Source organism: Equus quagga, chromosome 1 (assembly GCF_021613505.1).
Source record: "Equus quagga isolate Etosha38 chromosome 1, UCLA_HA_Equagga_1.0, whole genome shotgun sequence".
NCBI classification, from domain to species: domain Eukaryota; kingdom Metazoa; phylum Chordata; class Mammalia; order Perissodactyla; family Equidae; genus Equus; species Equus quagga.
The window spans coordinates 147,261,884-147,274,856 of record NC_060267.1 but is presented as its reverse complement, the minus strand read 5'-3'; the positions used below and the strand labels follow the sequence as shown (position 1 = coordinate 147,274,856).

Below are 12,973 nucleotides of genomic sequence, written 5' to 3'. Positions count from 1 at the left end.
AATCAAGTATGGTGATGAATGGTAAGGAGGAAAATGAGGCCAGGAAAGGGGAATGAGGAATGTTGTCATTTTAAGTTGGAGAGTCAGGAAAGACCTCATTGACAAGGTGACATTTGAGCAAAAGCCTGAAGGAAGAGATTATTTGGAAATTTCTCTTGGAGGTAAGTGCCCCTCAGCTACTTAAATACTTTCTTTTTAAAAGCCTTAACAACCACTCTTCTGGCCCTATCATTTATATTTTAAGAGTAAATAAAACTTAAGTAAATTGAGTTCTAGTAAAAGGTTTAACCTTTGCTGAGGAGAAATCATATGACTTATATTTTCTTTCTTGCAAAAGCAGCAGTCCAGTGGTGTTTAATTACTGGCTGGATAATCATCATTTATATGTTAATTAGATGTACACATTAAACAAGTATAATGAACACCTTAACTCAAGTTATCAGATTCCCCCACAACAGTGAGGGATAAACCTACACATCCTGTTGAACACTGTGGAAGAAATTGCTAGTTGCCTACTCCATACCTCTTCTCTCTTTCTGACCTGGTAACAGATACCAATTTTTAGCTGAGCACACTGCAACTTGGAATAAAGAATATGTTTCCTAGCCTCCCTTGCAGCCAGGAATGGCCATATGAAAAGTTTCTGGCTAATGAAATAGAATTGGTGTTGTGTGGGAGTGTCAGACCGGCTCTTTAAAAATGCTGATGTGGTTAATAGGTACATTCCTTTGTGCCTCTCAACCCCCTCCTTTCTTCTTGGATTTCAGGTTTGTGGTAGGTTGGATTATTGCTTTCAACTCTTCGCTCCATCCCTTAATAGAATTAGACAATCCACTCTTTATGGAGTGTACTTCCCTGACCTTGATTTTAGACTTGGCCATTTTACTTTGGCCAATGGGATGGATGTTATTGGAGATAATGTGAACAGAGACTTGGAATGTAGTCCTGTGGTTTGCTTTGCCCTTCTGCCAACAGCCCAGGTAGCTGCTGGTCCAAGGAAAATGTGGAGAAACATGCAGCAGACCTAAACTTCAAACGACAGCTAGAATTCAGCCACCTGCAGCCTGAAGCAGAGCTACCCCAGCAGACCTGCAGACATATGAGTGAGATAAATAAATGCCCATTTGTGTAAGCTACTGAGTTTGGGCTTGGTTTGTTTCTCAGCATTATTGTAGCAAAAGCTAGCTAACATGGAGATTGATGATGGCTGGAGCTCCAACAGCCATCTTGGGTGAAGCCAAGCCCTCAGGATTGCAGAGCAGAAAAACAGAAGAAGCCTGAGTCCCTTATGACAACGTGGAGCTACCACACCACACTTTCCTTTAAGAGGGAGTAAATCCTCATATGTTTAACCTACTATAATCAGAGCCTCTTGTTAGCTTCTAAATGATGATTTGTATCAATTCACTCAAAAAAGAAAACACTTTGTTTTCATATTAAGAAAAACATTAAATACAGACATTTGCAATAATTTAAACGTAAATTAGAAGAAAGGGAACCTCATGCTTATAGTGAGCCACTTAACTAGCAACTCTTTTAGCATAGCTGAAGAAAAGGGAGTAATAGCCCTGGTGGTCTAGGCTAGGTGTCAGAGCCATTTGGGTTGCAAGTGAGCAAAATTCACTCAGGCAGCTCAGGTTAATTGACGAGGAGCACAAGATCTTTTAAGGCCATCTGAAGAAATATCACAGACATCCAAAAGGAGATTGGCCACCACATCATGACCTTACTCTCAAAGGTCCTCCACAATTGCTACATCTCAGAATCCAGTTTCTCCAAAGACAGAATATACGTGGCCCAGTTATTTATTCTGACCAGGCTGCTTAAACTGCTGGCCAATCACTGGATTGGCTTCTTTGGGGGAGGTGTCCAGCCCTGGTCCCAACAGTCATGACTCCATGGGAAAGAGGCTAGAAGAAGTAGGATGGAAGTGGAAGCTAGAGGATGGGATGATTGCCTCTCTGAGGCTGTTCAGAGGATGTTTTAAGCCAGGAGGGGGAAATACATGTGGCAGGGAAATTGACTGACATATTCAGGACACCAGGTAGGCTTTGTTGAGGACGGAGGTAGAAACATTTCCAGGAGATCAAGCCTGGGTGGGACACCATTGTGTTTTCAGGAGAAGCTTGCAGGGAGACCTAGATAAACGGGTGATGGAGCTTCCAAGAGAACTTTCCCTACTTCACAGCATTACCCCAGATGACTCCAGGTTGAGATCTGGAGAAAGGAGAAAAGTTCAGTCTTACATAGATCACTATTCCAACAAATCTGCAGTGTTTTCCTCAGTGACACTTTACATTTCTTCCCGTCACATTGATAGAACATTTCTAGGTGCCTCCTCGCCCCCAGCTGTCACCATCTCCCTTCTTAACCTCCCCAGGTAAACTTCTCGAGAGATCCCTTCGCATTTCCCATCTACGCTCCCTCTCTTCTGCTGAGCTGCTCAGATCTGCTGCAGTCTGACTTGCTTTTTCTCTTGCCGCGTTGCTGCTTTCACTGCACTCCTAACGACCTCTGACCTGCCAGACTCAGTGAGCACAATTCAGTCCTTGTTTTATTTCGTTTCACTGGAAACTCTCCCCTCTCCTGACTTCTAAAGCACTGGTTGCTTTCGGTTCTACCGCACCTTAAAGCAAACATTTTTACTGCGTTGTGGGTCTCTCTTCCTCCAATGATTCCTTAAATTGCTATTTCTCGGAGCTTTATTCTTATCTTTGGTAGATTCTCCCTGCGTTATCTTATCCAATCCTTCGTTTTGACTTGAGAACAATTTCATCTCATCTCTCTCAAGATCCAACTCAGTTGCCTACCAGACAACTCCTCACAGATCACTCAGGCACCTCTTATGACATATCCAAAACAAAACTCATCATCTTTCCCCCAAAATCTGTCTCTCCTACTGGATTCTTGGTCTTATTTGATTCAGTTGTCCAAGCCATAAACTCAGGGATTAATGTGAATCCTGCGTCCAGTCACCAAATCCTCTGCTCTCTCCTCTTCCTCCTCTCTGCCTCCCTGCCATTGCCTTATTCAAACTCTCGTTACATCCCACATCCCAGCTAGAACATCCCAAGCATCTCCTCCATTACGCTGCTGCATCCTTTTCATCCTTACTCCCAGATCATCAGCCTTACTAGAGTCAAAGAAATATTTCTCAATATTGATCGAGTGGTTATGTCATTTCTCCATTTAAAATCTGCCAATGGCTCTATGTCTCCTGAGAGTTAAAATCTAAACCCCTTAGAATGCCCTTCAAGACCCTTCAACCTCTAGTCCTGTCTACCTGTCCATCCTCATCTCCTGTCATTCCCCCATGGATACTGTGGGCTCCAGCTAGTGCAAATTCCTTGCTTTGTCTTGGCCACCATCTCTTTCCCTGCACTGCTTTCACCTTTCATCTGCCCCTGTGCAGCCCTCACTCAAGCATCACCTCCTCACGGTAAGCAACTGGCAAGCCTTGATTCAAGCCCTAACTACTCTGCCCTCCCTACCAGCAGAAAGATAGGAAAGTAGGGTGTTGGAAATGATTGCATTATGGCTGATCTGATCCCTCCCCAATGCTGACAACTGACCCAGTCAGTGGCAACTTTCATTCAGCTGGTGACTCTTATCTACCTTAAAGTCACCCCAAATGCCTCAGTCTGGTTGGAAAGACTCATGATGTTTCATCCAAGTCCACACTAGTGGAAGGTTTCAAAAAGGAAAAAGAAGTCAAAACTGCTGCCTAAGATAGACTACGGGATTACCCATGGATGTCACTGACGCATATAATCTTTCTTCTCACTCTAGTCAGAGAACTGTGTGTCAGCTGTGTGTAGACATGATTTAAGGAATATATCTAAAATGCATTGCTACCTTTCCTGGATACAAGCTCCTGCTTTTAAGCGAATCAGTTTGTTTCCAATGTCTGCTAAAGTTGCCATCTGGGCCCTCCTGATGCCCGAGAATATGGCACTCAGTGCCATAAAAGCAAGCTGCACATAATTGTTTCTGTATTATAGCAATAAAAACAAACTCATTTGCAAAACTACTAATCAATTTTCAAATGTGGAATAGTAATAAAAGGAAAGTCCAAAACAGTCTCAAGTCCTTACAGTATAATAGTAGATTCAGGGCAAGATTTAAAGTATCATGAGATACTATGTTACTTTTAAAACTTGATCAGCATTTCTCAGAACACTGCCTATAATTAGATATAATAGCTACAAAACTGAGCTGGGCTTAAGTCTGAAAAAGCTAGACTACAGAACAAAAATATGTGTAATCTCTATTGAATTGCCAAATTTGCCCTCAAAAACGAAGAGATAATAAGTAAATAATATCCAGTCCTAAGATTCCAGAATAAGACATGTAAGCACACAAAGTTAAAGACGTACATGTGCATAAGCACATTTGTAAAATGTATATGTATTTTCATGCCTATGTATGGGACATACTGAAACTGAAAATGATACAAAGAGATTTCTAAATTAAGGGCTCAAATTCTCTTATTTAAAAACTTAAAATAAATTTATCAGTGATTCAGTTGGCCTTTAGAGAAATTCTTCGTGTTTATCTCAATGTCAAGCAAAGATATAAGGTCACCTTAGATATGGGTGCTGTCCCCAAAGATAAACAGAGAGAAAGTGGACAGATCTCTCCCGTTTCTTACAGTTAGCTGAAGCAGTGCTGCTCTAGAGCAGGAGTCTGCAAACTACATGGACCTCACAGCCAAATCTGGCCCACTGCCATCTTGTGTAAATAAAGTTTTATTGGAAAACAGCCACACCTATTCATTTACATGTTGTCTACACTGCTTTTGAATAGTTGTAATGGAGATGGTATATTCCAAAAATGTTTATTACCTAGTCCTTCAGAGAAAAAGTTTGTAGAGCCCTGCTGTAGTGTCAGCACATCTCTGTGTTCCGTCTTTGGATGAAATGGAGAAGAGTAAGCCACCAAAATCTACTTATTTATATGTTTAATAATGATGAGAATTTTTGTGGGAAAAAATAAAGCTCCTCATTCTCAGGTTCAAGAATGTCGTTCTAGTGTAATCTAACACTTTCAGTGTCCAACTCACTCAGTAGATTTACCCCCACCCCCTCCAAAATTCTCCAAATCTCTACCAAGCAGAGAAGTCCAATACAAAAGGAGATATGAACATTTCTGAACTATCTATCAGGAGCTTCCACAAAGGGTCACCTCTTTAAAACCTCATAACGTTATGAGAGAGGGTCATTCTGGCTGTCTTTCTGAGGCTGTCTCCTGTTTTTAAACACTTTGAGAAAGCTGAGAATTGGAGAGTTAGGAAACTCACCCAAAGTCACACAACAGCCTCATAAGTTGTGGAGGCAAAATTGGAATCCAGGTCTGTCTGAGTCCAGTGCCCATGCTCCTTCCACCGTACCTTGCTACCTGATTGATTTATCCACTTGTTCAACCAATAAATAATTATCGAGCACTTCAGGGGTGTCTACTATGTTTAGTCACTATGCCAGGCACCAAGGACACAAAGATCATCAAAAACAATGAAGAGTGACTGACACCAGGGTGAGATACATTTAAATAAGATTGATGTGACCTGACCCTCCACCCCAGAAACCCCTCAATCCATGATACAACAAAGAAAACTGAGTAAGCACACCCTTATGAAAGACAGTTCCATAACTTTATTTCTCTAAAAGATGTAATACTGACTAATTAGACTGTAAGCCTGAAGTCCATGCATGGTACATAGATTGTTGATACGATGTCAGAGAAGTTGCCTGGCTCGTGAAATCTGAAGCAATTTCTCATACCAATTCAGTTTCTTTTCTCTAGATTACTTTTGAATTTCTATTAACCACAACACCGGACGTAATTCTAATGTCCTGTTGATATGGAACTCACCAGACTATTATGAGTCATACACAGTCACTATGTTGAAAAATTGGATACAATAGGAAAGAGCAATCTGTATTATGTGTGTGTACATGATAGAAGTGACTTCAGCTTAGATTTGGACAAAGCACTGCAAAATATCCAACTCTTGACATATGCATGGCATGTATATGAGGGAGAAGTGTTCAATGACTTTCATGCTCCGGGAGAAGAGATTGTTTGAGGAGCTGTGTTAAACTGGAAAACCAGTGTTGAGGTCAGGGCTGAGGGAGCATCAGCCACATGTCAAACGAAAAAGAATATTCCTATACAGTTAAGGGCCTGCTCCTGCAAGACAACCCATACACAGCTTTGACTGAGACTAGTCAGTGGTCAACAGCATGCCCTCTGGTCCTGGAAGCTGTAAACATCATGGTCATGATCAAACCACAGCCACTTAGTATTTGCCTGCTCAGCATGCTGTGAGAAGAAACGGGCAACAAGAACAACTCTGCTCTTCCCACCTTAAAGTATGATTGCAGTCAAGAAGTATGCTTACATTAAATTATGGAGATGAGACTGTAAAAATAGTTTTGTGATGTCACTGATAATATAAAAAAAGACCTCTTCTATAATTCCAAGTGGCAAATGTCAGTGACATATTCAGTATCTCAGAGAGGCTGAACTCATAACCTCAAGGTTAATATATCACAATTGTAAATATCAAAGATAAAGTATCAGATTTCATAAGGAGGTTCAGCTGTGGTACAAATGACTCCATCACTGAGTAGGATTTCTTCCCAACACTTCATTTTCTTTATCAATCAGAGAAAGAATATCATATTATTGTTTAAAAGCCACATTCAAATACTGCACCAAACCCTGAAGAAATTCTTTCCTGGGCCAGGTCATCCAAGTGCAGAACAGGAATGCAAGTCGTGTGCTCTTCCAAGCTCAAACATACACCCTCCTGGGCTCGGAGTGCCATGTAACCGTCGACCTCACAGACTTTGAGGGTAGTCTTCAGTAAGAAATTGCTCCATAATTTCTGGGTGATAGTGCAATTCCAATATCCAAACCAACTAAGAGAGCTATCAAACACCTGCTGGTATCCTGAGTGCCCACAATTGTGACTTAGGAGAAATGAGGAGTTAGAAAAGGAAACAGCTAGAGAGAGTGAGCCTGGCCTGCTGTTCAAGCTGGCAGATATGGATACCCTAGTGGAAAAAATATTCTCCTAGATGATCTGAAGCTATTGTTAGGAGTCTTAACTTTTTAATGTCATGCTTTGCAATATTTGAAACTTGTGATGATTTTTTGAACCTGAAGTTGGTAAATATGTGATCTAAAACCTTATGAGTGGTCTAAATGAAAAAACAGAGTAATTTTCCAAAGTTAATAGAATTTTTGTTAAAACAACAACTGCAGCATAGCGATTTTTGCAACATGAAAACAGGACAGTCATGGCTGGGTCTGGATAACCATTGTCTTTTGTATGTGGTCTTTGTCCTTTTCACTTGCATAGAAACTTCCTGGTTTGAAATTTCAAGAATTTTGCAAGTGTTCCATGAATCTCTAGACCATCCCACTTACACTGAGAGTGGGTGGAAAACATGAGACCCAGCGAAATGAAACAGCCTCTTCTGTGTCAGAGAGGAGAATAAAGATGAAAAAAAATGTCCTAACTTTGCTCTGGTTGACTTTTAATAATGTCGTTTCTTGCAGCATTCTAGCAACAAGAAAATCGGACAAAACCCCCTCAAATTATCCCTAAATTTCAGAGAAAGTATTTTTAAAGCTATTTTCAGGAAAGCGTTTTAAAAGCACAATTATCTAACAAAGCAAAACTGATAATTATGTAATTCCACAGCACTTGGCAGCATGATAACTTTTGTTTAAAGGAATCGGTGGGATTCTTTTTACTCCTTCATGTCTGCAGAGTTTTCTGTCTTAGATCGCTGGAGATCTCTAGTGCAGAACAACAAGGTTATCATCAATCAAATATCTTGCAGGAACAGACACTATTTATCCTAGTCTTCAGGTAAACAAAAGTTGAAGAGTGCAAATGGCAATTACTGGCAATGAAAACGGTCAAGATATGGCTTAAAGAATGTTTTCTCTGAAAAATGAAAGCAAATCACACACAATCAGTGACAGAAGACTTGCTTCCCAGAAAGATGGCACCTCCTACACCTTGAACTTTAAGAAGGTATCACCTTGGTTCTTAGACAGAACCTCAGTTATACAGCAACTATAATATATTAAGCTCTGTGTTGCTAGCTTTATATAAAAGGTCTTATTTACTCCTCGTGACAACCTGTGTGTGGAAATTGTATGCCCATTTCAAAAATGAATCAGATGAGCCTTTCCGCGCTGCCCGGCAAGGGGTCCATACGGCGTTGTTCTGGGTTCCCGTCGTAACTTAAAAGGGAAGCTTTCACAATGTCCGGAGCCCTTGACGTCCTGCAAATGAAGGAGGAGGATGTCCTCAAATTCCTTGCAGCAGGAACCCACTTAGGTGGCACCAACCTTGACTTCCAGATGGAACAGTACATCTACAAAAGGAAAAGTGATGGCATCTACATCATAAATTTGAAGAGAACCTGGGAGAAGCTGCTGCTGGCAGCTCGTGCCATTGTTGCCATTGAAAACCCAGCTGACGTCAGTGTCATATCCTCCAGGAATACTGGCCAGCAAGCTGTGCTGAAGTTTGCTGCTGCCACTGGAGCCACTCCTATTGCTGGCCGCTTCACTCCTGGAGCGTTCACTAACCAGATCCAGGCAGCCTTCCGGGAACCGAGACTTCTGGTGGTAACTGATCCCAGGGCTGACCACCAGCCTCTCACAGAGGCGTCCTATGTTAACCTGCCTACCATTGCTCTGTGTAACACAGACTCTCCCCTGCGCTATGTGGACATCGCCATCCCATGCAACAATAAGGGAGCTCACTCTGTGGGTCTGATGTGGTGGATGCTTGCCCGGGAAGTTCTGCGCATGCGGGGTACCATCTCCCGTGAACACCCATGGGAGGTCATGCCTGATCTCTACTTCTACAGAGATCCTGAAGAGATTGAAAAGGAAGAGCAGGCTGCTGCTGAAAAGGCTGTGACCAAGGAGGAATTTCAGGGTGAATGGACTGCTCCTGCTCCTGAGTTCACTGCTACTCAACCTGAGGTTGCAGACTGGTCTGAAGGCGTGCAGGTGCCCTCTGTGCCTATTCAGCAGTTCCCTACTGAAGACTGGAGTGTTCAGCCTGCCACTGAAGACTGGTCTGCAGCTCCCACTGCTCAGGCCACTGAGTGGGTAGGAACAACCACTGAGTGGTCTTAAGCTGTTCTTCCACAAACTCGGAAAATGGAAATAAGGTTGACGGAAAATAAACAAGTTTCTAAAAAAAAAAAAAAATGAATCAGATGAGAAAACTCTCTAAGACCACACAGTTAATAAGCAACAAAGGCAGGATCTGAACCCGAGTCTGTCTGACACCAAAGTCTATGTTCATTTACTAGCCCACACTGTTACAGGCTGGGAAGAGAGTGTAGTAGTTTTTGCTGTGCAATAAACAAACCCAACACTTAGTGACTTAAAATCACAACTACGTAACTTGTTTTATGATTTAATGATTTAGGCTGGGCTCAGATGGGCAGTTCCTCTTGTCTTGGATAGGCTCATCCGTACACCTGCAGTCAGCTGATAGGTTGGCTGGGGACTATCTGGTCTAGGGTGGCCTTGGCTGGCGTGGATTGTATCTGATCCACGTAGTCTCTAATCTTTCAACAGGTTAGCTCAGGCCTGTACAGATACAGATAGGCCTGGGCAATGTACAAGGGAACAAGCAGAAGGGTGTAAGACTTTTTGAGACCTAGGCTCAGAATTAGCATAACATCATTTCTGTCACATTCTACTGTCCACAACAAGTCACAAGCCCAGCTCAGATTCGAGAGAGAAGATATAGAGTTCAGCTCTTGAAGAGAGGAACTACAAAGTTACCCTGAACATCACCCCTGTGATTTTTCTTCCAATAAATCCGTGGCCTCTCTCTAACCAGGAGAAAGCATCAGAGAACCCAAACTGAGGGATATTTTGCAAGGTACCTGACCAGTGCTCTTCAAAAGTGTCGAGGTCTTGAAAGACGAGGAAAGACTGAGGAACTGTTACAGATTAGAGGAGCAAACCAAGGAGACAGGACAATTAAATGCAACATGGGTTTGTGAATTGGATCCTGAAACAGGAAAAGGAGATTGGCAGAAAGACTAGTGAAATCCAAATAAACCCAATAGTTTTATTAAAAAGCAAAGTGTCCTGGTTTTGATGATAAGCTACAAAGTTACTCTACTCATTCCTGGCCTTAAAGGGAATGTTTTTCGTATTATATCATTAAGTATGATATTTGTTGTAGTTTTAATTGATGGCATTTATTAGGTTAAAGAAATTCCTGTCTATTCCTAGTTTGCTAAGTTTTTCGTAATAAAGATATGTTGAATTTTAGTAAATTTTTTTTCTGTGTCTTCTGGAGCAATCATATGGCTTTTTTTAAAGATAATATGTTAATTAACCATAGTTTATCTTATATAGTTGATTTTCTAGAATTAAGGCAATCTTGTATTCTTAGAGTAATCCAATAGTATATTAATTATTTTCATACATTGCTGAATTTGGCTTGATAGTATTTTCTTTAGGATGTTTGCATTGCTGTTTATGAGCAAGATTGATCTATAATTTACCTTACTTCATCCTCTCCTTGTAGGAGTTGGATAGCAAAGTTATGCTAGCCTGCCTCTTAAAATGAGCAGAAGCGTTCCATCTTCTTATATTGTCTGTAGCAGTAGATGCAAGATTGGAGTTGGCTGTTCTTTTTCTGTTTCATAAAATTTGCCTGTAAAGTCAGCTGCGTCTAGTATTTTTTTTTTGTGGAAAGATTGCCAATGCTTGATTCAATTTATTATATAATGATAGGACCTTTTAGATTCTCTGTTTCTTCTAGAGTTGGTTTTCATAAGTTGTGTTTCTCTAAAAATTCACCCCTTAATCTAAATTTTAAAATTTGTATAAATTGATTCATAATATCCTCTCGATTTCTGCAGCACTGTCATTGTGTTATTCTTTTCATTTTGAATATTATTTATTTGAGCCTTCTCTCTTTTTGCATATTTTGTTCATTAAAAAGACTTTTGGCTTGATCAATATCTATTATATGCTTGTTTTACATTTCACAAATTTCTGTGCTAGTGTTTTTTCTCTGCTCGCTTCTGCTTTTCGGTTTTATCCTGTCTTTCCTTTCCTGTCTTATAAAGTTAAATGCTTAGTTCATTAATTTGGAGACTTTCTTCTTTCTAAGATAAGCATTTTAAGGCTATACATTGTCTTCTAAGTACTACTCACAAGTTTTGTTCCATTCTAAATATTTTCTAATTTCCGTTATGATTTTCTTTTTGATACAGGAGTTGTTTAAAAATGAGAATTTTTTAAAAAAATTTCTGAACATATGATTTTTCTAGTTACTTCTTTGTCATTAATTTCTAACTTAATTGTACATAGCCATAATACCAATCCTTTGAAAATTGCTGAGGAAGCCTTTATGGCCTCGCATGTGGACACTTTTATTACACATTCCATATTTCCATAAAAAGAAGGGGACTTCGACAACTCTTGGGCACAATAGTCTATATATGTCATTTAGATATTCTTGTTAATTATGTTTTCAAATTTTATATATCCTTAGTGTTTTTTTTACTAGTCAATCTACTAATTACTGAGAGTTGTATTTTTTAATGTCTCACCATGGTAGATATGACAGCCATTTCAAACTTTTTTTTAGCAGAATCCTTTTTTCAGCTGAAATCTTACATGAAACTTTAACGTGCAAGACCAACAACAGCAGAATTTTCTTGGTAAAGATTCATTTTATATATTCAAATTTGTAACACACTCACGTTAAAGTTACATGATGAGAACAATAAGACTGTTGTGATAACATAAAATTTTGAAATGAGAGTTTATGGAAGGTGAAGTATTATGTAAGTCCTGCATCCAGAGGGCAAGGTGTCCCAGTATACAGGAGGCAAGGTAACCCAAAAGTTGAAGGAGTGTCAAAAAGATATGAGGAAATGTTTCACTGCAGTTGCTATCAAAGCAATATAATGCGGTGAGAATAAAGCAATACAACTGCAGGCCAAACATCTTCTTGCCCATAGTACTCAATGCTGGTGAGATGAACACTTAGGAGCACTGCTTTTAGAGTGGTATGATTTTTGAAAAGAATTAGCTTTGAGATTCTGTAAAAAACACTGACATTCTTTTTCTCAGTAATTTCCTCTCTGAGACTCTGTCCTAGGGAAATAATCGTAGAGACGGAAAGTGAAAGAAACTAACATTTACTGAATTCTTCCTCTGTTAGACGTATGCTAGGGGTTTTGGATCTTGAAAAACCATAAGTTAGATATGAAATAGATACTATTAATTCCATTTTATACAATGTCTAAGTAACTTATCTAACATCGTTCAGACATTCCAGTCCAGCTTTATCTAACTTTGAAGTCCGTGTTCTGTGTCTTTGAAATTTCTTGATTATCAAGAACTTGTAATCAGGACCATCATTCCTCATACTTCTTGGTATCCCACCCTCATCTTCCTTCCCTCTTGCCTAGAATCACAACACCTATGAGAAACTGAGTGGGAATTTGAGGCTTCAAGAGAAACAACTTACGCCCTCAGCCAGAGGAGACCAATTAGATTCCAAAAAAATGCCATCAGATGAAATTTTGCTCTTTTTATATTTGAGAAATTGTTAGAGGAGAACATCTGGATCAAACAGGAAATTCTGAGAGAAACCCAAGGGTGCAAGTGTGGGAGCTCATTGTAAAATTCCCAATTGTCATCGAAAAGTCCTGCATTAAGGTCATTAGAGACAGATGTCAGTGTGTCATGGGAATTGCCCACAAGAAATCAGCTCAATGGAAAAAGATGTGTTCCAGAGACATAAAAATAATGCTGCTCTGTTAATAGTCACCAACAACTCCTGTGAGACCTAAATCACGGAACATTCAGCGTGACTCGGGGACATTCCAGGGAACAGCTAATGAGACTCCCAAGGCTCTTTCTTTCTGCTCAGGCTGCAAAAGCCTAATAAGGC

General features: G+C 40.2%; 1 protein-coding gene across 1 annotated transcript; it reads left to right on the top strand.

Annotated features, from left to right (window-relative positions):
• The first annotated feature begins 8,209 nt into the window (after positions 1–8,209).
• Positions 8,210–9,186, top strand: LOC124245970 (40S ribosomal protein SA-like). The gene has a single exon (XM_046673820.1). The coding sequence runs from the start codon at positions 8,284–8,286 to the stop codon at positions 9,169–9,171; it is 888 nt and encodes a 295-aa protein (XP_046529776.1). The 5' UTR covers positions 8,210–8,283; the 3' UTR covers positions 9,172–9,186.
• The last annotated feature ends 3,787 nt before the right edge of the window (positions 9,187–12,973 follow it).

Excerpts from the sequence above, each read along its gene's own strand:
- LOC124245970 (XM_046673820.1), top strand. The coding sequence starts at position 8,284 with ATGTCCGGAGCCCTTGACGTCCTGCAAATGAAGGAGGAGGATGTCCTC.